Source organism: Amphiura filiformis, chromosome 12, assembly GCF_039555335.1.
Source record: "Amphiura filiformis chromosome 12, Afil_fr2py, whole genome shotgun sequence".
Classification (NCBI taxonomy): Eukaryota; Metazoa; Echinodermata; class Ophiuroidea; order Amphilepidida; family Amphiuridae; genus Amphiura; species Amphiura filiformis.
The window spans coordinates 41,487,292-41,513,557 of NC_092639.1; the positions used below are offsets into that span (position 1 = coordinate 41,487,292).

Here is a 26,266-nt window from a genome sequence, read left to right on the forward strand (position 1 = left end):
GTAGATAGCTACTTTGTCAATACTGATATCAGCAGTAGATAGCTACTTTGTCAATGCTGATATCAGCAGTATATAGCTACTTCTTCAATACTGGTATCAGTAGACCTAGTAGATAGCTACTTCATCAATAACAATATCAGCAGTAGATAGCTACTTCGTCAATAATATCAGCAGTAGATAGCTACTTCATCAATGCTGATATCAGCAGTAGATAGCTACTTCATCAATACTGATATCAGCAGTAGATAGCTACTTTGTCAATACTGATATCAGCAGTAGAAAGCCACATCATCAATACTGATATCAGCAGTAGGTAGCTACTTCATCAATACTGATATCAGGCAGCAGTAGATAGTTACTTCATCAATACTGATATCAGCAGTAGAAAGCCACTTCATCAATACTGATATCAGCAGTAGATAGCTACTTCATCAATACTGATATCAGCAGTAGATAGCTACTTCATCAATACTGATATCAGCAGTAGATAGCTACTTCATCAATACTGATATCAGCAGTAGATAGCTACTTTGTCAATACTGATATCAGCAGTAGAAAGCCACTTCATCAATACTGATATCAGCAGTAGATAGCTACTTCATCAATACTGATATCAGCAGTAGATAGCTACTTTGTCAATACTGATATCAGCAGTAGATAGCTACTTCATCAATACTGATATCAGCAGTAGATAGCTACTTCATCAATACTGATATCAGCAGTAGATAGCTACTTTGTCAATACTGATATCAGCAGTAGATAGCTACTTAATCAATACTGATATCAGTAGTAGATAGCTACTTCACCAATACTGATATCAGCAGTAGATAGCTACTTTATCAATACTGATATCAGCAGTAGATAGCGACTTCATGAATTCTGATATCAGCAGTAGATAGCTACTTTGTCAATACTGGTATCAGCAGTAGATAGCTACTTTGTTAATACTGGTATCAGCAGTAGATAGTTACTTCATCAATACTGATATCAGCAGTAAATACCTACTTTATCAATACTGATATCAGGAGTAGATAGCTACTTCATCAATGCTGATATTAGCAGTAGATAGCTACTTTGTCAATACTGATATCAGCAGTAGATAGCTACTTCACCAATTCTGATATCAGCAGTAGATAGCTACTTCATCAATACTGATATAAGCAGTAGATAGCTACTTCATCAATACTGATATCAGCAGTAGATAGCTACTTCATCAATACCGATATCAGCAGTAGATATCTACTTCATCAATACTGATATCAACAGTAGATATTTACTTAATCAATACTGATATCAGTAGTAGATAGCTACTTCATCAATACCGATATCAGCAGTAGATAGCAATTTTATCAATACCGATATCAGCAGTAGATAGCTACTTCGTCAATAATGATATCAGTAATGGATAGCTACTTCATCAATACTGACATCAGCAGTAGATAGCTACTTTGTCAATACTGATATATCAGTAGTAGAAAGCTACTTCAACAATACCGATATCAGTAGTAGATAGCATCTTGGTCATTACAGATATCAGTAAGATCAGTTTAGAAAATTAACTAAAGAAATGACTTGATGTTATACCTTTTCAATCCAGTATGTTTCTGCTCCTTGGCATAAGTAATCCTTGGGTCCATCCAGATATTCTCCATATTTGCCATTCTCCTGCTCATGAAGTGGTGTAGGAATAACAGGTAATACAGCCCGGTATGTCAGAGATAATTCATTGAAGAATTGATTCAAGAACTCGGGATCCTGAAATAAAACACAAACATTCATTATATAACTAGAAGAGAGATATGGCTTGTTCATAATACCGATATCAGCAGTAGATAGCTAATTCATCAATACCAATATCAGAAATAGGTAGCTATATCATTAACACCCATTAGCAATAGATGCCTACTTCATCGGCACCAATATCAGTAGATAGCTATAGCTACTTCATAAATACCAATATTAGCACTACTCCCCCATTCCAGATAAATACAGCACTAATTTTTTGAGATCAAAAAAATATTATCAATGGTCAGTAATAAATAAATGTTTAGGATTGAGCTATATGTTTCATTTGGCAGAACTTGATAGTAACTGTTAATCCCCCAAAATTAGTGCTGTATTTTTCTGGAATGGAGAGTAGATAGCTTCTTCATCAATTCCAACGTGAGCACAAGATAGCTACTTTATATACCCACTTCACATGACATCTGGTTTAATTTTTTTCTTAGTACAGTTTTTAAAACTTTTGTAGAGTTCTCTTCATACCTGCATATTGGTCCAGAATTCTGCAGGGTTCATCAGGACTTCATCTTCGATCCATGTCACATAACATATCTCCGACTTCCACAGACGATATGCTGATATGTTCTGTATCAAAAACATAAACCATTCAATTATTTTTTTTTTAAGCTAGATTTATACTTCTTGCTGGGAGCAATGACTGGTGCAACTTCTTGTCAGATCATTTTGAGATACGAGCGTTTTACGTTTAGGCAATTATGCTGACAATATTTGACTATACCTCATGTCATGCATACGGTGTCTGATCTCCGCCAAATGCCCCCTTTTATTATTAATTCCCCGATTTTTACTTACCCCCACCTTTTTACAAATAATTCCCCGTTTTAAATTTCCCCTTTTTACAAATAGTTCCCATTTTGTAAATATCCCCTTTTACTTTCACCCGTTTTGTAAATATCCCCTTTTACTTTCACCGTTTTGTAAATATCCCCTTTTACTTTAACCCGTTTTGTAAATATCCCCTTTTACTTTAACCCGTTTTGTAAATATCCCCCTTTTACTTTCACCCGTTTGTAAATATCCCCTTTTACTTTCACCCGTTTTGTAAATATCCCCTTTTACTTTCACCCGTTTTGTAAATATCCCCTTTTACTTTCACCCGTTTTGTAAATATCCCCTTTTACTTTAACCCGTTTTAAATATCCCCTTTTACTTTCACCGTTTGTAAATATCCCCTTTTACTTTCACCCGTTTGTAAATATCCCCCTTTTACTTTCACCCGTTTTGTAAATATCCCCTTTTACTTTCACCCGTTTTGTAAATATCCCCTTTTACTTTCACCCGTTTTGTAAATATCCCCTTTTACTTTCGATATTGAAATAGGTCCAGCCTACGCGTTGAAAAGCACGTGATTGTCTGATACAAATTCTTGAGCTAAATAAAATGAATAAAATGATACTTATTGTGTAATTTATGAATTCTATAGGATATAGATCTACATTTAAGAAAAATCATAATCTGAATTATATCATGCAACTAAATATAGACCCAGGAAAAGGCCAGGAGTTTGGAATTCGAATCAATTCGATTGGCTTATTAATCGTTATTATTTTGGACTTGTCTCGACTTTAAAAAAAGACTAGGCTTAATTGCTACTTAATTCTTCATCTAACATAATAGGGCCTACTAATTCTTTTTGGATTTTTGAGGCGTGCACCACTGACCGAAGTCCCTGGTTCATTTGTCTGGTCAATTGAATATACGCCATAGAGACTTTGATTAGAAAGCACATTTTTTTTGTGGTTAACGGAATTGTTGACAAACAAAGAATAGCGAAAATTACTCGGAACTGGCTTAAAAATAAAGTTGCATAAAATCACACAGCCACACTTGTCATAAATATGCAATGCCCATTTTGTCCAGGCCCGTTTTATAAATGTATGCTTTTATTGTCATTTCACTGTTAAGACCGCTTGTTTTAAACTTTGGTGCTAACTTTAAAAAAAACCTTTTGAATAATAGCACAAACAATTCTTATTGTCTAGGCTTCTGTAACAATGGCAGCCAGTTGTTTGTTGTCTCTGACATATCCCTGTTTATAGACAAGTTCTTCACAGACTTTCAAACATCATTGCTATGAATTTGACCAGCATAAATATTTATGCATGCCAGTTTCACCCGTTTAACATTCTGAAAATCATTTGGTTTATCAATCATATCGGATTTGCTCTTTGTACAGCCCCTCTATAAACGTGCATAAAAGTTGACGGATCCCTAACCCATTGAATTTAGCGGCGCTTGCACAACAGGCTATAAATCTACCTACGTTGGTATCCAAATTCATATAGAACGCCTTTCCAATAATGGATGTAGCGAAATGAGCTCTAGTGAGTGCACGGTACTCTCCAGGGTCCAGGCTTACTGGTAAAGCCTACGCACGGCAAACGGGGAGTCCCAAACAAAAAGGGAGTAGTAAAAACAAAAAGGGAGTATTATTTAAAAAGGGATATACTATTTAAAATGGGAACCTATTTGTGAAAAGCGGGAGGAAAGTTAAAGGGGATTATTTGTAAAAAGGGGAACTATTTACAAAATGGGTGAAAATAAAAAGGGTATTATTTGTAAAGGGGTAATTCGAAAACGGGGAAACTATTTGAAAAAAGGGGAAATTAAAAAAGGGGAAACTATTTGAAAAGGGGGATTCGAAAAGGGGAAACTATATGAAAAGGGGAAAGTTGAAAAGGGGAAACTATTTGAAAAGGGGAAAGTCGAAAAGGAGAAACTATTTGAAAAGGGGCAAGTCGAAAGGGGGAAACTATTTGAAAAGGGAGAAAGTCGAAAAGGGGGAAACTATTTGAAAAGGGGAAAATCGAAAAGGGGCAACTATTTGAAAAGGGGTAAGTCGACAAGGGGGAAACTATTTGAAAAGGGGGAAAGTCGAAAAGGGGGAACTATTTGAAAAGGGGAAAGTCGAAAAGGGGAACTATTTGAAAAGGGGGGAAAGTCGAAAAGGGGAACTATTTGAAAAGGGGAAAGTCGAAAAGGGGAACTATTTGAAAAGGGGGAAAGTCGAAAAGGGGGAACTATTTGAAAAGGGGAAAGTCGAAAAGGGGAACTATTTGAAAAGGGGAAAGTCAAAAGGGGAACTATTTGAAAAGGGGAAAGTCGAAAAGGGGGAACTATTTGAAAAGGGGAAAGTCGAAAAGGGGGAACTATTTGAAAAGGGGGAAAGTCGAAAAGGGGGAAACTATTTGAAAAGGGGGAAACTATTTGAAAAGGGGGAAAGTTAAACGGGGGAAATATTTGAAAAAGGGGGAAAGCATTTCGCAAAAAGGGGGAAAACTGAAAATTTGGGGAGATGAATTATAAAAGGGGGAGTTTGGCGGAGATCAGACACCGTACATGCATGTGTTATGATAATATTGCTTATAATTGAAATTGACCATTTTTTCTTATAGCAATGAGTAACATAATATTCGTATTCAATCAACATGATTAGCAAAGTAATATATATGAACCCATATTATTTTATACGTGGTCAGAAATCAACTTTACAAGTTTATGCATGAATTCAGGTTTTTTGTGACATGACATTTTATTTATTTTCAGCTTTTATCAGGCCCTTTTAGGTCTTTTCTCTTTTGAAGTGAAACTGAGTAGTAATTCTGAGTGAAATATTTAAAAGATGGTCATCTCAATAAAACCTTTTTAACCATTGAGTTTTATTTTGGGACAGGAAAAATGTGAAAATTTTGAAAAAATTTCAAGTAAATGCAAATGGGCTACAAAATTCGAGCGTTTGGTTATTATGTTATACTTACCACATTGTAATCGTGTAAAATTGTAATTCGTTCACAATCTTCTTCTTCTGGCCTTTCAACACGCTCCAATTGATTGTCTAAGTCCACTTCTGATTCCATGCCACATTGACGGCCGCCAGGAGGCCCCGTAACACGAGGCTGTATTTGAGATGATGAAGAAAAGAACGAGTATAACATTAACAAAACGATGAAAAGCGCTTTTTATAATAGGCCCTATATTTATATAGAGTTTGTTTTAAAGCCATAATGTACAAAAATGATAAAATAATAATTAGTAATGAAATACAATGTAACTGTCATGAATGTGTTTGTTCAGTTTGGGCCAAAATAATGAGGTAAAATGAGTCCGTTTAAAGTGGAGTTCCAAGAGGGACGTATTGTCTTATAGACAATGCAAAATTACTGTTTTCCAGTTTGGTTTTAAAAGTCAACGATGAATTGATAGTATAACGAGTGTCTGCAATAAAAGTACTTCCTTTAAATGCAGAAAAAAATACCCTGTAGACATACACTCTTAAAACGAAATTTTCATTTTTGAATAGAAACTTGACAAATTTGACATGGGAATCTATTCAGATGGGGACATAACAGATGTCTCTTCAAAATGACTCGCATATTTATCAAAATAACAAGTTACTATTCAAATATATCATATTTATTTTCTAAGACTACCTTGTCATTTAAAATGGCCGCGATCTTGTCAATTTTCATTTTAGAATGAATAGATTCTTATCAAAAATGACCCAACTTATCAAATTTGAGTAGGTTGTCTTGTCAGAGGGGGGTATAAAAGAATCTTGTCAAAATGAAATGGATAATCTTGTCAAATATGAATAGTTACTTGTTGAAATAAAACGGACTAATCATTTTGATAAGATAGTCGGGTCAAAGTGATAATAAACCTATAATCAAAATGAAGTGTATCTCATCAAAACGAATAGTTATGGGATCAAAAATAACTGAGTAGGGATTATATTTTTTTTTAAATGAACATATGAATTTAAGTAGAATTTAAGTAGACTTAAGTAGAATCGACAATTTGGACTCAAATGTGTGCTTTTCTGCAATTAGTTCAGTTTTAGTTCCACATGAAGCTCTGGACAATTACAGTAGGCCTATATATGAAGAGCTTTGTTGCAAAACCCCTTACATCCACTTTTGACTTTTTGAGAAAAACAGCTTTTTTTAATTGTGCAAGTATTACTTGTTCGATTTGATTCAATTTGGGATTGGATAAAGTGTTGATGAATAGAAACTAAAAGAATAGGTTTGGGACAATATTCAAGGCTGCCTATTTATTTTATTATTTCTTTTATATCGCACCTTTTGTGGATGTAAGGGGTTTTGCAACAAAATAAATTGACCCATTTTCTAGAAACCACCTTTGCAATCAAATTTGAGCCCATTTGTTTGCACTACATTATGTAACTTGACTAATGCTTTGAAAATCAAAAAGAAAAATTGAAATATCTCATTTACTTTTTTAATTATGAATTTTAATTAAATTCGGGAAAAGGCCATTTTTTGGGTATTTCCGAAGCTACACCTTTTGTTAATTAAAATGATTTTTTCAAACATAGTGACCCAAAAACAGTTCCTTTTGGTTTTAATAAGTAAAGAACATTCCAGGCTACCATTATACATCACAAAATTTAAAATAAAACAATTCTATATTCATTTTAAGTTCAGATTTCCGGAAATTCCCTAAGATTTCCCAAGGGAAGGTAGTATGAAGGTCAAACAACCACCAAAATGTGTATTTTTACCCACACTATAATATTATGCCAATAACTCAATTTGGCCAAAAGTGGATGTAAGGGGTTTTGAAACAAAGCTCTTCATATAAAGATCGACAATGAATTGATGTTACTCAAATATCCATCATCTGGGCATGCAGTCTCAAATTATATTATAGCATTAAAAAATCGTAAGTGAAAACTAATAAAAGCTATATAATAAAACATCCGTAAAATTTAATATCATTACGTACGTTGAGTCCATTATTATGTCCCTGTTCTTCCGATCGGTCGCCATGGTGATGTCCATGGTGACCTTGCTCTCCGGACTGATCATCTTCATTATAGCGTACTGAACACCATCCCTTCCATTTGTGCTCCTGTGTTAAAAGGAATAACGTTAAAATGTATTCAGCTTTCAAGAGGAAGAACAATATCAAAATAAAGAGGAAGCGAAACAGACGGTACTCGGTTAATGAATGAAGCTGAAAATCATATTTAAAAAAATATAGAAAGAAAGAAAAGGAATTCAGATGAAAGTGAAAGATGAATGAAGCAATGAAAAGAAAAGGAATTAACGGAAAATATGAAAGAACAAACGAACACACCATATGCCTAATAATGTTACTCTAGCATAGCCAGGTTTTTAGTGTGAGGGGGCAAAGCCAAATTTGCGTCCCCATTTGTCAATATTTTGCCCCCCCCCCCCCATTTGTAGTCATTTTAAGGACACTTTACTCTTTACCGTCCCCATTTTATCCCTGAAAATTTTCTGGGGAACCCCCCCCCCCCCTCCCCGGCTATGCCCCTGAATATTATCAACAGGAGTAAAAGGAGATGGTCCAATCAACAACTTGTCCATCGAAATGGAGATAAAAGTATCAGTTGATTTTAGGTGACTGTGAAAATTTGATTTTCGCATTATTCATTGCGCAGTTTTATACCCTCATAGTCATATCAAAAGGATTTGAATTGAAATACGGACAAATAACCAATAGGATGGATAGAGTGAAAATAATTCAACCAGGGTGGAAAAAGTATGTGATGAAAAAGTGAGAAGAATTAGACGAATAAATACCATTACTTCTATGCATAAAATATTGAAGTAGAGTTGTACTAACATTTCTGATCATTACGTGGACGGCGCCTTAAAAAAGCGAAGCAGAAAGACCCGTGAAAATACCAAAATCACTGGTCATAAGCTGTTATAATTATATTCATCATCCTAATCTTTCACCTATTTTAACCAGGTTAAAACAGGTGAAAGTATGACGAATATAATGACCTGTGATTTATTTTTTCATAGGTCTTTCTGTTTTGATTTGTACAGCACTGTCAGCATAATGTAATGCCTCCAAAACCGTGGCACAGGCCTGTTCGTAATACCTTCAAACAGGGCACCACCACCACCACCATCACCCACCTAGGATTCGCTGCAACCATGACAACGCGGTCTACTAATCAAAATCGAACATTAACTCACATGATGTATATTCAATTTTGTAAATTTTTGAGTATTTACATATATCATAATCACGTATTTGGCATTGAATTTTTTTTTTCATATCTAATAGGTACAAACATGTATACATGCAATTAGTCGTGATTAGAACTATGCGGACGGACGAACAAAATCCACAACTATACATAACAGCAGCCCTAATTGTTAATTTACAGTAGTCTCTAATTAATTTACATCATTATGGCAAATGCTGTGTTTGTCAAATAATAATTAGTAAGTATTGTTCACTATGCCGATGACGCAGAAAATTTGACATATATGGAGAGAGTTGTCGGCTCGTGATCGTCTGACTGCAATTGTCGGTCCAGTGGTGTAGCTGGGATTTTTGACAAGGAGTCAGTCCACGTTGTCAAAACTACAAGCAAAAATAGAGGTGTTCAAAGCTTGGTTTGGGTATAAGGGGGAGCCGCTCAAAATCTAAACGTGGACCCATCATGCTCTATTCCACTTTTGCAAGATATTTTGACCAATCTCTATACCAAAAGTCTCGGCCAAATTTAACACCAATTGGCCCCGGGCAATTGGCAGAGTGTTTTACCAACTTTTTCTCCAAATTATTACCAAAAAATGACCCAACCATATATGCCAAATGACTAAAAATGCTACCCATCCAGTTTGTGACAAATCCCGAATGGTCATTTGTCATACATAATGTATAATAATACTTACGGAATTCCCATAATGGAAATATATGAACGAGCCAATAGTACACGTGACAATAATGATAATTGTGAACACAGCAAAACAGGCGCAGCATTTGACAATAGTTGGTCTAGCCTCGTCAACATCCGTCTCTAGGTTGTCATAGTCCGACAGGGCTGCCTCGGCGTCTTTCTTGTCTTTTTCCTTTTCCGTCTCTTCAATCTGTGCACAAATGAGAGAGAAAGAGTCACAGTATATTCAAAATTCACCCCCAAAAAAAAATCCCCCGCACAAATTGGCAACGACACGACTTTGTAACCCTCAATGTTGTCCTCAGCATTGTCTTTCATACAGGCTATATCAAAATGATTGGTACTCATCAAGTTCTGTTGTTTATTGAAATTAAAAAGCACACTCCTTCAAGGGCAACATCGTATCCTCTTGAAATGACCAGAATTTTACGACCTTTTATACATTAACCAACAAGTTAGGTGGATCATTAAGTTGATTTGTCAGTCTTGTCCATAAGAACTGGAAACTGATGGGTACCAATCATTTTGATACGACCTGTACTGTAAGCAGACTAGACCGACAGCGCTTCGTCAATTCCAGGGTAGCGCATGTAAAAAGGATTTTTTATATTAATTGGAAGCACCTGATGTAGGTTGCCATGGCAACTTGAAAATTCTATCTTTCTAGTTCTATGAAGCGTACATCTGAGTACAAATCACCATGCAACCATTGCTTTGATGATGAAGTGCTATCTATAGTGTAGACATTTTACGAAAGATTAAAACTGACAAACAAATATTTTTACATTCATGATTTTATTCTCTAAAATAAAACACTTTCAGGCTATAAATCTTGCCTTGCGAAAACAAAATAATATATCATAAAAATATGATTGCTTCAATCATTTGTTTAAAATCTATCGAGTGTTAATACTTTACATGTGATGATATTCTTTTGCTGTTTTTAGAAACATACAAAATGCCAAGGTTCTTTATAAATATGACTATCAATCTTCTCTACATTATGGGCTCGTACATGTAGGCCCCTACACTGCAAAATTCACAGAACACATTGGACGCGTTCTGGATTCGTCAACAGTAAAACACTGTAAAAATGGTGTCTTGGCGTCATATTGTAAGACATGTCTTGACAATAGACGTGTCTTGAACAATAGAAATAAAAGAAAATAGAACCAATAAAAACCTAATCTAAGACACAAAGACACGTCTTCCAGCCAGACATGTCTCCCAATTGATGACAAAAGACACGTCTTCTTAGAAACCCGAAGTGTCTTGCATAAAAACATGACTTGTGAATAAGTGTTTTGCAAAGAGACGTTACATTTGAACATATCTTGTACAGAGACATGACTTTGTGTCTAAATAGTAGGTATATCACCCCAAAAATAAGCGCAGCAGAAACATGTTATTTGACGCTTTTAATTGAATCATCGTTATGAATGCTTCAAAAAACAAAAAACAGAATTGAAATCGGATAATGCAAAGTGATGTAACGTCAACTTGAAGATACCCGGAAATCGGGTGAAAACCTGCCACAAATTGCTATAAATGGCAAAATGGTAATTTTGGGATTTGTAATGCTTATTCGGACACTTACTTGAAAAGGTAGCATTGATTTAAGTATCACAGATTAATTGCATATCTTTCCGGACTTCGTTAAACAAAACAAGATTAAAAAATCTCTCCTCGAATAAATGTAATAAATCCACCAAATATACAATTTTAGCCATTTTGACCAATCTGCAGACAAATAAAAGCTTAAAAATGACTAAGTACAGCTAATTAATATGCAAAAATAATGCCAACAGAGAACCGTACATGATATGAGGATGCGGTTTTTTTTGCACACATAAGTACCCAAAGTTCTTTCAATAAGAAAAAAAAAATACACAAAAAAATCATTAATTATGCAAATTAGCTAATTACATCTAATTATATATTTATGCCATTCTTATGTTAATTAGGCATATGTAATTTTTACTTTTTTCAATGTTTTATTTATGTTTTATTCATACAGCATGATTTTGTCAAATATGAACCTGCTGTGATGTTGATTAAAGAAACTGCAGTTAATTGCCTAAGTGCACCGAGTTTTCAATTGGTATAGGGAAGTGTTTCACTCATTGTCCAAAAAAAAAAAAATACATGATAACAAACACAGGTATTTCAGACCGGTGGTACTAGGACCTCTATTTCAAGAGACGTATATTTATTGATTTATAAACAAACAAAAAAAATCCATAAAACAGGTCTTAACTCTTAAACTAGGCAGTGTTTAATTTCGGCGGAGTTGATAGTGATTTAGGAAATGTTTCACCTACCATATATTAAAAAGACAAATTATTGTGATCAATGAAACATAACGAGGAAATCGTTTTTGACATGTATGTTTTCAAAAATTGACCAACTTTGATCCGCGCGCTTTTTGATTCACTGTTATGTATGCGTGCACAGTATGACAGAATTATTGTGCAGCCACTGTGACATACCTACTAAATAGATAAATGTCTCCCAATTCTCGCTATTCGCAATAAGGGCGCCGCCAGCGGTTTGCGATGTAATCGTGATGTATCGGGAAAATCGTGATGTATCATGGGAAAAGGTCGACATCAAGTCCGCGCAATACGAATATTACCATGCTATTTTAGGAACACGTGACAATATTTTTAGTTTGTCAATATAACGGTATTACACGCAAATCGATAGAGAAAAAATTAATTGTGCACATTTCAAATCACATTATTAAGTATTATTGAATATCGATTCGCGTGTAACACCTTTATTTTGACAAACTAAAAAAATATTGTCACGTGTTCCTATGTACTAGCATGGTAATATTCGTATTGCGCGGACTTGGATGTCGACCTTTTCCCATGATACATCACGATTACATCGCAAACCAAGCTGGCGGCGCCCTTATTGCGAATAGCGAGAATTGATGATATATAAGTGTCTTTGCCAAGACACAATTTTTTCAGTGAAGTGTTCAAGAGAAAAATCGTCTGATGCAGGGGCGTAGCCAGCTTTCTTGGTCATGGGGGGGGCAAAATAAAATTTTGGGGGCACAGACGAAAAAATTTGGAGTTGCATCATACAATACATAGAGACTGTATGTCTTCGAGCTTCCTGAAAATGGCCTTATTGGGATGATGTGCGCGAGTAGCGCGAAAAAAATGGTATTTTACACTATTTTCGTCCATTATCCGGCTAAAAAGGGCTTTATTGTTACAATTTGCGCGCGTAGCGCGGAAAATTTTTGTATTTTACACTATTTTGGCCCTGAATTTTGCTAGAAAAGGCCCTTGCCCTTTTCTTTTCCTTTGCCCTTCTGATTTTCTCTCTCATTTTTTGTCAGAGGGCACTTTTCTTTCATTTTTGTCAGGGGGATCTCTGGCCCACCTGCCCCCCCTGCTGGCTACGCTACTGGTCTGATGACGAATACATGATTAAGCCCAAGCCCAGGAATAATACCAAGTTTAAATATTTGACTTTATGGGTCGAGAATTCTGTTTGTACAAGAAAAAAAACCAGATATCTGGGTATATATGCATATTTCAAAAGAGGCGATACAAAAGTCAGAAAGTCGGATGTGTTCAAAATGATAAACAGATTTTGAACACATTATATTGGACGCTTTCCTGAGGTATTCAAATTTAAGATCTGAACAAAATAATTTGAAATTTTGAACACCTCTATTTATCCAGACATCGGTAGTATTTTCACAGAATCCCCAATCCACAAAGACTTGGACAAAGTCAAATAACTTGATATGCTTCCTAGACTAAATCATAAAATCACATTAGAAGGTTTTTCTTTTGAACACTTCAGACGAATCTAGACAGTGTCCTGAGAAATTTGCACAATAATGCCGTATGAAAACCAACCCGTATTCTCTAAATTATGACGGGTTGTTTTTCATATACTCCATTCTGTTTCTCATCTATCTTCTCTAGAGAAGCTCTATTAGTCGAATAGAATACAATGGTCCCGGACAATGGTGGCTTTCGATAGGTTTGAAGGTTGTATGATCTTATCTTACCGACAACCACTTACATTCCCGCATTCAATCCGCTTACAGACGTCATCATAGTACGGAAACCGCCTTATTACGTGTCCAGAATGACATCTTAAGCGCCCTTGATCAGCGCCAAGAGGCTTTTCTAGTCCTCTTGGATTTCTCGGCGGCATTTGATACAATTGATCATGGTCTCCTGTTTCGCCGCCTTGCCACACGCTATGGAATACAAGATACTGCCTTAAGCTGGATCCAGTCGTACATGAGTGGACGTACTCAGTCTGTTAGCATCAAAAGTGTTCTCTCTGATGCACTGCCATTAATCTACGGTGTCCCCAGGGATCGGTTGCTGGGCCGCTGTTATTTACACTCTATAGTGCGCCCCTTCATGACCTCATACAATCGCATGGTGTCAGTAGCATAGTATACGCAGATGACACTCAGCTATACTTGACATTCAATCCTGAAGATCGAGAGTCCGCAATAAAGAAGATTGAAACCTGCATTGCTGATATACGTTTTTGGTGTTCAACTAATAAGTTGGTTCTCAATGATAAGAAGACTGAGTTTATCCATTTCTCCTCTCAGTTCAGCAAGTCACCTGCAGTGCATTCCCAATTATCCATCGGTGAAACCGTGATTCAATCTTCACCACGAGCTCGTAATCTCGGAGCTGTTATGGATTCTTCACTTCGTATGACAAATCACGTGGATAATCTGTGTAGATCTGCTATGTGTGCCATCAGAAAAATCGGTCAGATACGACAATATCTGGATAACAACACGACTTGCAGGCTAGTACATGCTTTCGTGACATCGCGGCTGGACTCCGTCAATTCCTCTTGTATGGTTTATCTCAATCTGAAATCGCGAAGATCCAACGTGTTCAAAACACCGCCGCTCGTCTTGTTTTGTGTGCATCTCGCCGTGAGCACATTACACCTTTGCTCTGTCAACTGCATTGGTTACCTGTTGAATACAGATCTATGTTTAAGATCCTGTTACTCACATACAAAGCCATGAATGAAATGGCGCCTGCGTTTATTTGTGATCTTGTTAATCTGTATGTTCCTACAAGACCGTTACGATCGTCATGTGCAACACGTCTCCAACTCGCTCGCTCAAACACGAAATTCTACGGTGATAGATCCTTTGTAGTCGCTGCAGCAACTCTGTGGAATCGCCTGCCCGCAGATGTCCGTCAAGCTACATCTCTGCCAATGTTCAAGTCACGATTAAAGACACATCTTTTTTCGCCAATGTTTTCATGTTTGATATGTTTTGCTTTTCGCGAATTTATAAATGGAGCTCTTTTATGCATTATTTAGTGTATCACACCAGGGTGAAGTGCTAGTAACCTCTCCCTGGTGGTTTTTGTCTATGATTTCGTCATCTACTATGTTTGCTCACAGTTTTGCGTGGATTAACCATCACCACAACACTTGGGTGACGTGCTAGCAACCTCTCCCTTGTGTCACTTATTGCTTCATTTTGCATACAGTATATCATTCCATCTGCTTCTGATTAATTTTCGCAATTTATTCTGATTTAACTAGAGTGAAGTGCTAGTAACCTCTCCTCTAGTTAATAACGTCATTGTTCTGCATCATGTTAGCATTGCCATCATTTTCTGTGCTTCGTGTATCTTCGTGTCACTCGCAAATTTTTTTCATCATTTGGATCTTGTATACTCATTGTCTGAACTATTACATTGTATTTTGATATTATTGTATTATGAATTATTATGCAAGTTTTGTTATTAATTATGTTTAAAAAAGTGTGCAATATATTTCGCATATTTTGTCTACACCTCGTATAACTCAAGTTCTTCTTGGTTGCTCTCGTGTCGTGTCTTGCTCTTTTTCATTTGAGCATTATACCTGGTGTAGATAATTATGTTTGCTTCGACACTTTGCTATTGTTTGTTGATATTTTGATATTATTAATTATTATGAAAATATTTGTTATCAATTATGTTTAAAAAAAAATGTGCAATAATATGTTTCACATAATATTTTGTCTACAAATCGTATTAGTTATTTTTTCTTGGTTGCTCTCGTGATGTGTCTTGCTCTTTTCATTTGAGCATTATACCTGGTGTAGATATGTTTGCTTCGCCACTTTGGTATTGTTTGTTGATATTTTGATATTATTGTATTATTAATATTTGTGCAATTTTGGTTATTAATTATGTTTAAAAAGTGTGCAATATGTTTCGCATAATATTTTGCCTACACCTCGTATAACTCAAGTTATTTTCTTGGTTGTTCTCGTGATTGCTCTGTTCATTTGAGTATTATACCTGGTGTAAATATGTTTGCTTCACCACTTTTGGTATTGTTTGCGTTAAAAGTATCCATTTGTTTGGAATTTTTCATATTCAATTTGATTTGTGTTTTGCCATTTTTGATATTGCATTGAATCGATCATGTGTTTAATTGCTTCGCTGTATACTTCATTTTCATTTTGTTGTTTTCTACTCTCGTGTTATCAATGTAGTGTACAGCTTGGCGTTTTTTAAAAAGAAAAAATGTGTTTTATGATTCTAATTTCATCTCTGATATTTGTTTGCAGTATATTGCCGTTGTTTATATAAAATTGTTGCTTGGTTAAACTTATTTTGCTTTATTGCTTATGCCGTCACTTTGAACATTTCACTTAGTTGTTTCTCTGCTCATTTTGCATGCATTTTTTCCGTGCAATCCCTTTTGTGCAATGTTCATCGTGTGCCTATTTCATTTTTATTATTTCTTAATGATGTATATTTATAATTCATTGGGTATTTTGTTTTTATGTACACATGTTTTAATTGTAAAGCGCCTTGTGGTCTTTGATGTAATGCGCTATATAAGAATAAATTATTATTATTATTATTATTATTATTAATGCGCTAATATAAACCTTGCAGCGCGGCGTAGCTTAATTTTCGCGTCTTTCTTCGTCTTCATTTCGTTTGTTTTATTTTATTTTTTAAACTTTGGGGCAAATCGCTATATACCACAGTTTTTAATATATTTTTTAATTACCTCTCAAGCATGACAAGGATACAAACACGTACTTATACTGGGTATAAGATATTGAAAAATAAGATACGATATTCTAAAAATACATCACTTTACATCTCGTGACTAAGAATTTTGTCAGCGTCAATGATTGCAAAATATCTATAGCAAGGTGTGACCATGGATCGGCATATTTTCATCCCTATCTCGTCATGCAGGTGTAGGACTATCAGTTTGTGCACGTTATTAATCCATCGTAGCCAGCTTTCTTGGTGGGGAAGGGGGGGTAAAATATCGGGGAAAAGACGAAAAAAAAGTCTGTTGCATGCATCATCTTATCATGATTATCAATGGGAAACATACATAACGACTTTTTAGAAAGACTCTAACATTTATGTAAAGTCTTCGAACTTCAAAAAAAAAAAAGAAGCTTTTTTGGGACAGTTCAAAAATTGTGTATGTTACACTATTTTGGCCCATGATCAGGGTGAATTTTGGTGGAAAACGGGTTCCTTTGCCTTCCTGATTTTCTCTTTTACATTTTTGTCGAGGGGAACTTTTCTTTTTTGTCACGCTGTCTCCTCTAAAGTGGCTACGCTACTGCATAAATTATGTAGACCTAATACATTATGGTATGTCTGTATGTATAAATGATAGTTAATTCGTTAAAAATGTCTTTTGACTCATTGCAACATTCAGTGGCATTTTCGGATATATTTGCAAGTCTTTATAAAAAATATAACTAACGATTGCGCTATCCCCAAAACGTTTTAAACATATATTTTGGGGCACTGTGATTTTGGGGTTTGATTTTGGTAAACACGTTTTAATAACATTGAGTTTTATAAAGGTCATGAAAACATTTTAAAACGTTTTGTATGAAAACACGCTGCATCAATATTTTTTTTAAATGTTGTCAAAATGTTTTTGTAAAATAATTGAAATCCTGCGTACGGGCCTGCTTTTAACATTGATTTATTGCACAAAGTCACAAAAATGGTAAAGGGAGTTTACCAGGCCCGTAGCCAGGATTTATTATGGGGGCTGATTTTGAAAAAGTGGACCGTTTTTCAAAATTATTTTGTACCTTTTTGGACTTAGGGGCGGATTTTTGAAAAAGTGAACTTTTTTTTCTTCAAAAATTTGACCTTTTTTCACCAAAGAGTCATCACCCTCCCCCCTATTTTTTCGCTCGCTACGCTCACAAATGAAACTTCTTTTGGGTAAAAAAGGGGACTTTATGTGCCTTTGGCGTTTACATAATTATTGTCCATATCTTTGCTTGTAAATCACTAATTTGATAATACAGGAACTAAAAGCAAACACGTGACATATATTTTTTGATTAATTTCTCAATTGTAATTTATTGTTACAGCCAGCCTGTATGCGTGCATGTGTTAGTATCAATTTGGCTTATTATTTTTGAAACTGAAGGCGTGTCGGCAATATAACGATGATCGTTATATCGAACAAAAACGTTAGATTATCTTCATGTGTGTGACATGGCTTGTAGTTGCACAATATCCGCTCATTAAAGTGATCCCAGCGAAAGTGTAAAAAAATTAAAATTGTTTATACATTGCTTAAAAGTGAAGGATAAGTCATTCAAATTGTTATTTGGTATAATATGTTTTTGCAGTGACTGTCTTTTGGAATTTGCAGGAGAGCATTAAACAGCTTTTCTGGAGACATCAAGGAGAGCTGTGAATGGTCAACTAAGGAGAGCTAAAATCACTAGTCCTATATCAGATTTAAGGAGAGCAGTAGAGAGTGGTTGCGGCTCTCGTCAAAAGGCAGTCCCTGTTTTTGAAATGAAAAAAAAAAACAGGCAAAAAACTAAGAAATTTACTGTCAGTATATAAATTACAGATTCATGTAAATGTCCTATTAATTTGTTTTTGTCTTAAATACACGGCTTTCGGCTGACCACTGGCAGGCACATCTATGACAATGACAATGGTATATACCAAAATCTGAATTTTGATGATTTTTACGATCGTCCGGATGAGCAAATCACTGAATAGGCCTTTAAGACGAGTGAGACGACATGCGACAGGAGCCATATTCTACCAGTTTTAGTCATTTGACTTAAAACCCGACGTGTACTTCTTAATATTAACACATCGATCTTATCATAGGGAGTGAGTAGACCATGGAAGAAAGAGATTGAGTAGACGGAGCAACTATCACATTTCCATAGGTCTTGCTGTTCTTGAGTTCAATATAATTTATCAAAATGGAAGTTTTGGGCGTTTTCCCCCTGCCGAGAAAATATGCACATGGGGTGGATATGACATCTGTTGCATGTAATCAAGCTTTGTAATCTCGTTCATTGAACGCATACCATTTTTCTTGTGTGCCAGCTTTATTTGTCTCAATATTCAAACACCGCCTGGCCATGTTCCCATCCGAACCGCCTTAAAACATGTATCATGTGTCATGTCGGTTTCAAAACAATTTACTAACATGGCGAAATTTATGATCATTCCCGTATTATCATGATTACGAACAACCCAGCAAACACAAAATGTTTTCGACATCATTCGCAAAAGGTTAGAAAAGGTTGCCAGAAAACGTTTAAATGTCGGGTTATATGAAGGGCATATAAAGGGTATAAAACGTTTTCATAACATTTAAAAACATTTGTTGATAACCTACTGCAAATATTCTAACATAGTGTAATTGTAGTGATGACAAAATATTCTGCAAAAAATGTTTGCAAAAAATATTTTACAATAAAATTTTGAGAACATTTTCAAAATATTGTTGTAGTGCGTTTTCATACAAAACGTTTTAAAACGTTTACATGACCTTTATATAACCCGACATTTAATGTTATTAACACGTTTGTATCCAAACCAAAACCCAATAAAACGTTTTAAAAAACGTTTTTGTGTGTGCTGGGACAAACTACATGAACTATATAATAGCAACGTAGCAAAGTGAGTTGCAAAATTATTTATTTCTATTATTAGATTTAATTTACAAAATAATGTATCTTCTAAACCTTCAGACGCGTTGTAAATTTACGAGTTAAAAGAATCTAATATCCGAACCCTAGGCCTACATATTTTTTTCGCTCACCTGGAACATATTCGCTGGATCTAGCGTCTTCAGCAGATGGTATAATACTGTGACATCTGGTCTACAATATAGGCCTAGGACTTTTCATGGTGACGTAATTAACGTCATATGATTAACAAAATGTCACTTCGGGGAAAATGTGGCATGAAAAAAAAGACGGAGATGAGACCTGGATAGCATGATCGATGGGAATTAAATATAACAAACATAATTTGTCACCAGGTTCGCCGTCGCAATAAATAAAGGAGACAAGTAGAAAAAGTGATCCCTGGGAATCGAACCAGGACCTCAGGTTTAGGAGATGTGCCTTAATGAATCGGGTACTAGCAACGTTTGCACAGTATTTTTTGTGGGATCTGAGAGCACATCAGACACACCAAATTGCATTCTGAATAAGAGGAATGTCCTTCTGATATCAAATATTTTTGATTTTTCTTTTCAATTCGCGATATAATACAAATTTTATGACAAATTTTTAAAAATGGCTATTTTTTTGTATTTAACAGTCCTCGAAATAAACTTCATGATGATATGCACTTAAAGTGTAGCCGTCCATCATTTGAAAATTTTGACATTTCGTATTGAAGATATACATTTTCCCCTAAAACGATAAAAAAAAATTGGGTCTTTTCGGCAAAAAATGTATATCTTCAATTAATACGAAAGATCAACATTTTCACATGATGGTCGACTTTTCCTCCCAGCTACATACACTTTAAGTACACAATACATCATTAGATTACTAAGTTTTACTTCGAAATGTTGACCTTTCGTGCTACGTATTGAAGATATACATTTTTCCCAAAAGATCTCAAATTTGGAACTGTTTTTGACTTAAATGTTCTCAGCCTGTAAACAAAGCGCCTCGTTGCTCACCGATTGGGATAACTTGACTGCACGATGTAGGCCTGCAAGGTATTTTCAAGTTCAATCAAGTATTTTAGAAGCTTCTGAATGTTTGAACATTAAAAAAATAGGTTTATAGTTTCCATTTCATTGAACTTTTACCTGCACAAACATGCCAAAGCTGTTTTTATATCCACGTAGGATATGTGCAAAAATGAAATACGAGCCTAAATGTGTACAAACATTATTTTAGTCTAATTTCCTCCTTTATTTCTGTCCTTGTGATTATGAACGTCGATTCACTCACAGTATTTATATACAAAGTACATCCGCATTCGTACAAACAAAGAATGTTATGTGATTTAGTAGTCTACATCCGCGATATCCGCTAGTCCTAAGGGCCCGGACCTAAGGGTTTGCTAGTCTTAAGGGCCCGGCTTAAGGGTCGCACGCAAGTCCGCTAAAAAAAATCCTAAAATGATCGCAAGTCCGCTAATCCTAAAATGATCGCTAGTTAGTCTTAAGGAACGCAAGTCCGCTATAGTCCTAAGGGTCGCTAGTCCCAGTCCCAATGGCTGCTAGTCATGTAAGGGTCACTGGTTCTAAGTGTCACTAGTCCTATTAAAAGGTTCATATAGTCCTAAACTTTGTTTATACGCCTACAACACTATAAACCCTAACCCTATAAATAACTTTTGGGCTAGCGAACCCCTTTTATTTTTTCGGACTGGCGAACCTCATTTTCAAACTATGGCGAACCTTCCCAATATACCGACTCGATTGTTGTTGGGTTGGTTTGGTTTGATTTCAGGGGTTTGGTTGGGATGGGTTGGTTTGGGTTGGGTTGGTTTGTGTTGGTTTGGGTTGGTTTGATTTGATTTTGGTTTGGGTTGATTTGGATTTGTTTGGGCCTGGCTTGGTTTGGTTTGATTTGGTTGGGGTTGGGTTAGTTTGCGTTGGGTTGGTTATAGGTTGGTTTGGGCTTATTTGGTTTGGTTTGTGTTGGTTGGTTTGGGTTGGATTGGGTTGGTTTTGTTTGGGTTGGGTTGGGTTGGATTGGGTTGGTTTTGTTTGGGTTGGGTTGGCTTGGGATGGTTTGGGTTGGGTTGGTTTGTGTGTTTCCTTCTCTTCTTTTGGACCCATTTCGACTAAGTTGGATTCTATGCCAGGCAAATGTTCTCAAAAGGAACTGGAGTTACACGATCCTCGGAAGTCTTCCTCTCTTTGCTTGTTCTTTTTTTTTTTTTCATTAAGGGCTGGGGTATGAACGTTTGGACAGTATTTATTTTGGGACATTAGAGCACATCAGACATATCGAATTGCATTCTGAATACGAAGAATGTCATTCTGATATCAAATAATTTTGGTTTTTGAAATTCGCAATTTAATACACATTTTATGGCAAATCATTAAAAATTGATATTTTTGATATTTAACAGTACTCGAAGAAAACTTTATAAATCTGATGATTTATACTTAACGTGTATGTAGGTGGGATGAAATGCCGACGATCAATTGAAAATTTTGACCTTTCGTATTGAAGATATGGATTTTTTTCCCAAAACACCAAAAAAAAATTAGGTCTTTTGGGAAAAAATCTATATCTTCAATATGAAAGGTCAAAATTTTCAATTGACCGTCGGCTTTTTCCTCCCTGCTACATACACTTTAAGAATATAACATTAGATTTATATAATTTACTTCGAGGACTGTTATATATCAAAAATTTGAAAAATATTAAATTTTTATAATTTGTCATAAAATTTGTATTCTATTGTGATTTTCAAAAATGAAAATTATTTGATATCAGAAAGACATGCTTCGTATTCAGAATGCAATTCGATAGGTCTGAGGTGCTCTCATGTCCCACAAAAAATACTGTCGAAACGCAATAAACGCTCATTTTAGATCCCTTAAAGTAAACCTATTAAAATATACATTTCTACTTCACTCTGGCTTGGTGCGTCAAATTTTAGGAACTGTCAAAATTCCGGAATTGTGACAATTTCTGGTTTTTGGTGGAGCGCGCAGTGCTCAGCATAGGCCTACCCCAAGCTGGAAAGTCGGAAATAAAACAACGTCACAGTATTCTCAGAAATCAATAATCCCTACCGAATAATAGGCCTACCAATCCACCAGGCACCGCGTTTTCGTTTCCTCACCACACAATACTTATGAAACTTCTCGCAACCACTTAAATCATGAAATGAAACATTCGACATTTGACGGTGTAAAAAAGAGTAGTATCATGTTTATACATAAAGCATGATAAGATACAAAACGTCAGCGATGAATTACGTGACCCACGAGCATTTGGTGTCGTAAATATATACAACATGTAGGCCCTGTACGTGCTTGCTGTCTCCATTATAACTTATTAAAGGTACCATGCACTTCCGAGCCATGCTTTGATTTTTTTTTTCAATATTTTCCAACTTTCGTTTAAACCTATATAAACGCGACCCTCTCACCACACTCATAGAAATTGTTCGTTGGCATTACTCAGTAAGTTGATGTAAGTCGTTGCGTCAACTTTCCGAGTAAGGCCAACCCGTACAATTGTGAGTAACGCTGACTCGATATCATTATGTTGGTCGCAATCATTTGCACTTATACTTTATTGAGTTGTTACAACTCAGAAAATGAAACTAGGTTAGCATAATTTTCTAGAGGTGTGTTATAGTATACAAAATTTTGCCCTGATTACAAAAATAAATATTTGAATACTGCTAATTGTGCAGAAAATGATCCAATTACGTGAATTAAGTAACAAAGTACCAAATTGGAATAACTCAAAACAATAAGTACCAGTAACTTAATATGAACGAGTTACATCAACTTACATGCTGAGTTACAATAACTCAACTAATTGGTTCTTTGAACCTTGTATATTTTTCTAAGTTCCCTGAACTTGAATTCAGAAGTTGGCATTAGGCCTACTTAAAAAGTTGACGCAACGACTTACATCAACTTTTTAAGTAATGCCAACAAAGTTGATTAGTTGACGGAACTTTTGAGCTTTTTCAGCATTTTTAAGTTCGGATATAAACTAAAATGAATTTTTACACTATTTTTGAGTTGTCCAAACTTACTCCTTTTGAATTGCGCCAACAAGGCGAACAAGTCATTTCTATGAGTGCACCGTACCAGTGGCCGATCCCGGGGGCCCATCCAAAAACATTTCGCAATATTTTGCACATTTTTGCCCAGCAGAAGTTGTTTTTCACGGTTGACACCCACACCCATTTTCTTTTACTACTGCCCACACATAATGACCCCAATTATTTTTGGAACCCCCACTGAACCACACCCTTTGACAAAAATCGCCACCGATAGACCACCTTGTGTCGTACTCCGCAGTGGCGGCGCTACGGGGAAGGGGCAAGGGGGGCATTTCCCTCAAATATTTTTCTTGCCTCCCAGTTCGCCCCCTCCACTTTTGAGGCAAAAAACCTTTTTGCGGCAATTTTGTGCAAAATTTGTTGATTTTGCCCTCCCTCCCCCTCTGAAATTTAATACTTTGTCCTCCCCCCTAAAAATTCCTGGTGCCACCACGATATTCCGGTATAGGCACAGGTACGTCACTTTAATATTCGAGTGCCCTCCCCCGCCCGGGGAAGGTCCTCCTTCTCTTTTCGAATAGCGGCCGACAGCGCAACGCCTTAACATCTCATCCTCCCCACTTCACTACCTACACAGGATGTTACATTACGTAGCCTTCTCACTCTGTATATATTTTATGCCCGGGATTTTGTATTAAAATCCCAGGGGGGGGGGGGTACTTAGTACAAATGACCATACGGGGACGTGCCGCTAATAATATATGGGTAGCATTTTCGGCTTTTTTGGTATATCAATGACTCCTTTTTCTAAGACAATTTTGGTATTATGATTATTGGGTCCTTTTTTCAAAATGTTTTCAATTTTTTCCCGAAAAATAGCCCAATTTTGCCTCAATCTAGCCAAATTTTCCAAAAAAAATTGGGAAAATTTGTAAAAACTAAGACAATTTGGGTTAAATTTGGCCGAAAATTTAGACTTTCGGTATATCAATTTCGTATAATAAAGGGCTTTGATCTGAGGTTTTAATGACTATTGAAAATGATTGATATGGATTATCCATCCATCCATCCATCTTGCGAGTATGTAAGAACACTGATGTAAGAACATGATTGTCATTCCAGGGTAAAATAGTGAATATTCTCAAACATCTAATCGTTAAAATCACCAAGTTTTAAATTAAATCTTTTACTATACAACAGGCTCATATCATGAGAACATTAAAAAAAAGAAAGTTCCAAGGCCTTCATCAAACGCAATTTACAGCTTTAAAAGTAAAAAAAAATCCTTTTCGTACTACCTATCTCTCTAAATGTAAAAGATTGAAAAACTCACTCCCCAAAAGAGTGATTCACTTATAAAACCACACAAAAATGAGTGAAATGTGTTTTTAAACTTCACAACCACTCAAAAAGAGTGAAAACCACTCTAAAAGAGTGAATTTCAACTCGTTCAAGGAGTTAAATGAAGGACAACACATTTTAGAGTTGTCCTTCATTTAACTCCTTGAAAGAGTTAAATTCACTCTTAAAGAGTGATTTTCACTCTTTTTGAGTGGTTCTAAAGTTAAAAAACACATTTCACTCCTTTTTGAGTGGTCTTATAAGTGAATCACTCTTTTTGGGAGTGAGTTTTTCACTCTTTTATACATTTAGAGAGTATACGGTGAGTACCCCCTATTATTTTTATGCTACGCTCCCCCACCCCCCCATGTGATGACCCACGCTACGCCACTGATTTCCATCAATGTGAACAACCTTTTTAATCAAATGAATTAGCCTTTCCTTTCAGACCGTTTCCGACGCACCGAATCTGTATTCACTTTAACTAACACATCTCAACAACCAAAAATCACATTTTAACCAAATAACTTTTATTTTGTAGCCAAGATTTAAAAGTATGATCAAGGGTAATTTCAATTTCCTGGCCCGTAAGGTAAGAGAGATGTGACGATGAAGGTAGAACTTTTTGAATGACCCTCGTATATTTATTTCTAAATAATACAGTATTATAATATAGCTCATCTTCTACCTCTACTTCCTGATATGATGGAGGGAAATGCATGTGTCTACATATTTCCTGGGAAATGATTTTTTTCCAGGCCTGGAAAACCACTGACATTTTATTATGACTCCAAATTTTCAATGCACAGTGGAGACATCTCCGGGTAGCGCTGCATTATATAAAAAACATGTTTACTTCAAGCATACTAATAGTATACCCGTGATGCATGATGCAGCAGTTTTTATTACATTTCGCTCCATAAATTTAGCCTTAGAGAAAAATATAATTATACCACTTACCGACACTACTGCTGGTATAACTCCCCATTCCTTCAGCTTGTCATCTTTCAAATCTACCTCCTTCTTCTCCTTCTCTGGCTCCGGTTTAAGAGTTGGCTTTACCATTATACAAATATAATTATCTTGAGTAAAAACGTATAAAAATACAAGAATATAAAGCTAGCTAAAGCTACCTGATATGCATGTATTGTCGCATATCACCTATGAGGAAATTGTATAAGGTAAATTCACTCGGTGCATTGCGCAGTTAACCAAGCAGGCATCAATATATAAGGTATTGTTATTTCTTCAACCCAATAATTCGCCTACTCTATACACAAGTGGATGTGAGAACAATGAAGATCACAAACATTGGGCGTAAAATGAATCAATTTTGCCTTTAAAGGTTCCCTTGGAGCTGCTTACGTCATTGGGTAAAATTACCTAAAGGCTTTGAATAGAAGGGAAAGTTCATAAGCAGGAA

The 26,266-nt window shown here is 35.7% G+C and overlaps 1 protein-coding gene across 1 annotated transcript in view; it reads right to left on the reverse strand.

The window, feature by feature from the left end:
* LOC140166204 (uncharacterized) overlaps nt 1-25,965 on the reverse strand; it is a 28,344-nt gene extending 2,379 nt beyond the window's left edge. The window contains exons 1-6 of the mRNA XM_072189610.1: nt 25,804-25,965; nt 9,489-9,683; nt 7,552-7,677; nt 5,562-5,699; nt 2,266-2,367; nt 1,585-1,755 (exon numbers count right to left, since the gene is read on the reverse strand). Coding sequence (XP_072045711.1) covers nt 1,585-1,755; nt 2,266-2,367; nt 5,562-5,699; nt 7,552-7,677; nt 9,489-9,683; nt 25,804-25,908 — 837 coding nt within the window. The 5' untranslated portion in view covers nt 25,909-25,965. The remainder of the gene's footprint in view (nt 1-1,584; nt 1,756-2,265; nt 2,368-5,561; nt 5,700-7,551; nt 7,678-9,488; nt 9,684-25,803) is intronic.
* Between the last annotated feature and the right edge of the window lie 301 nt (nt 25,966-26,266).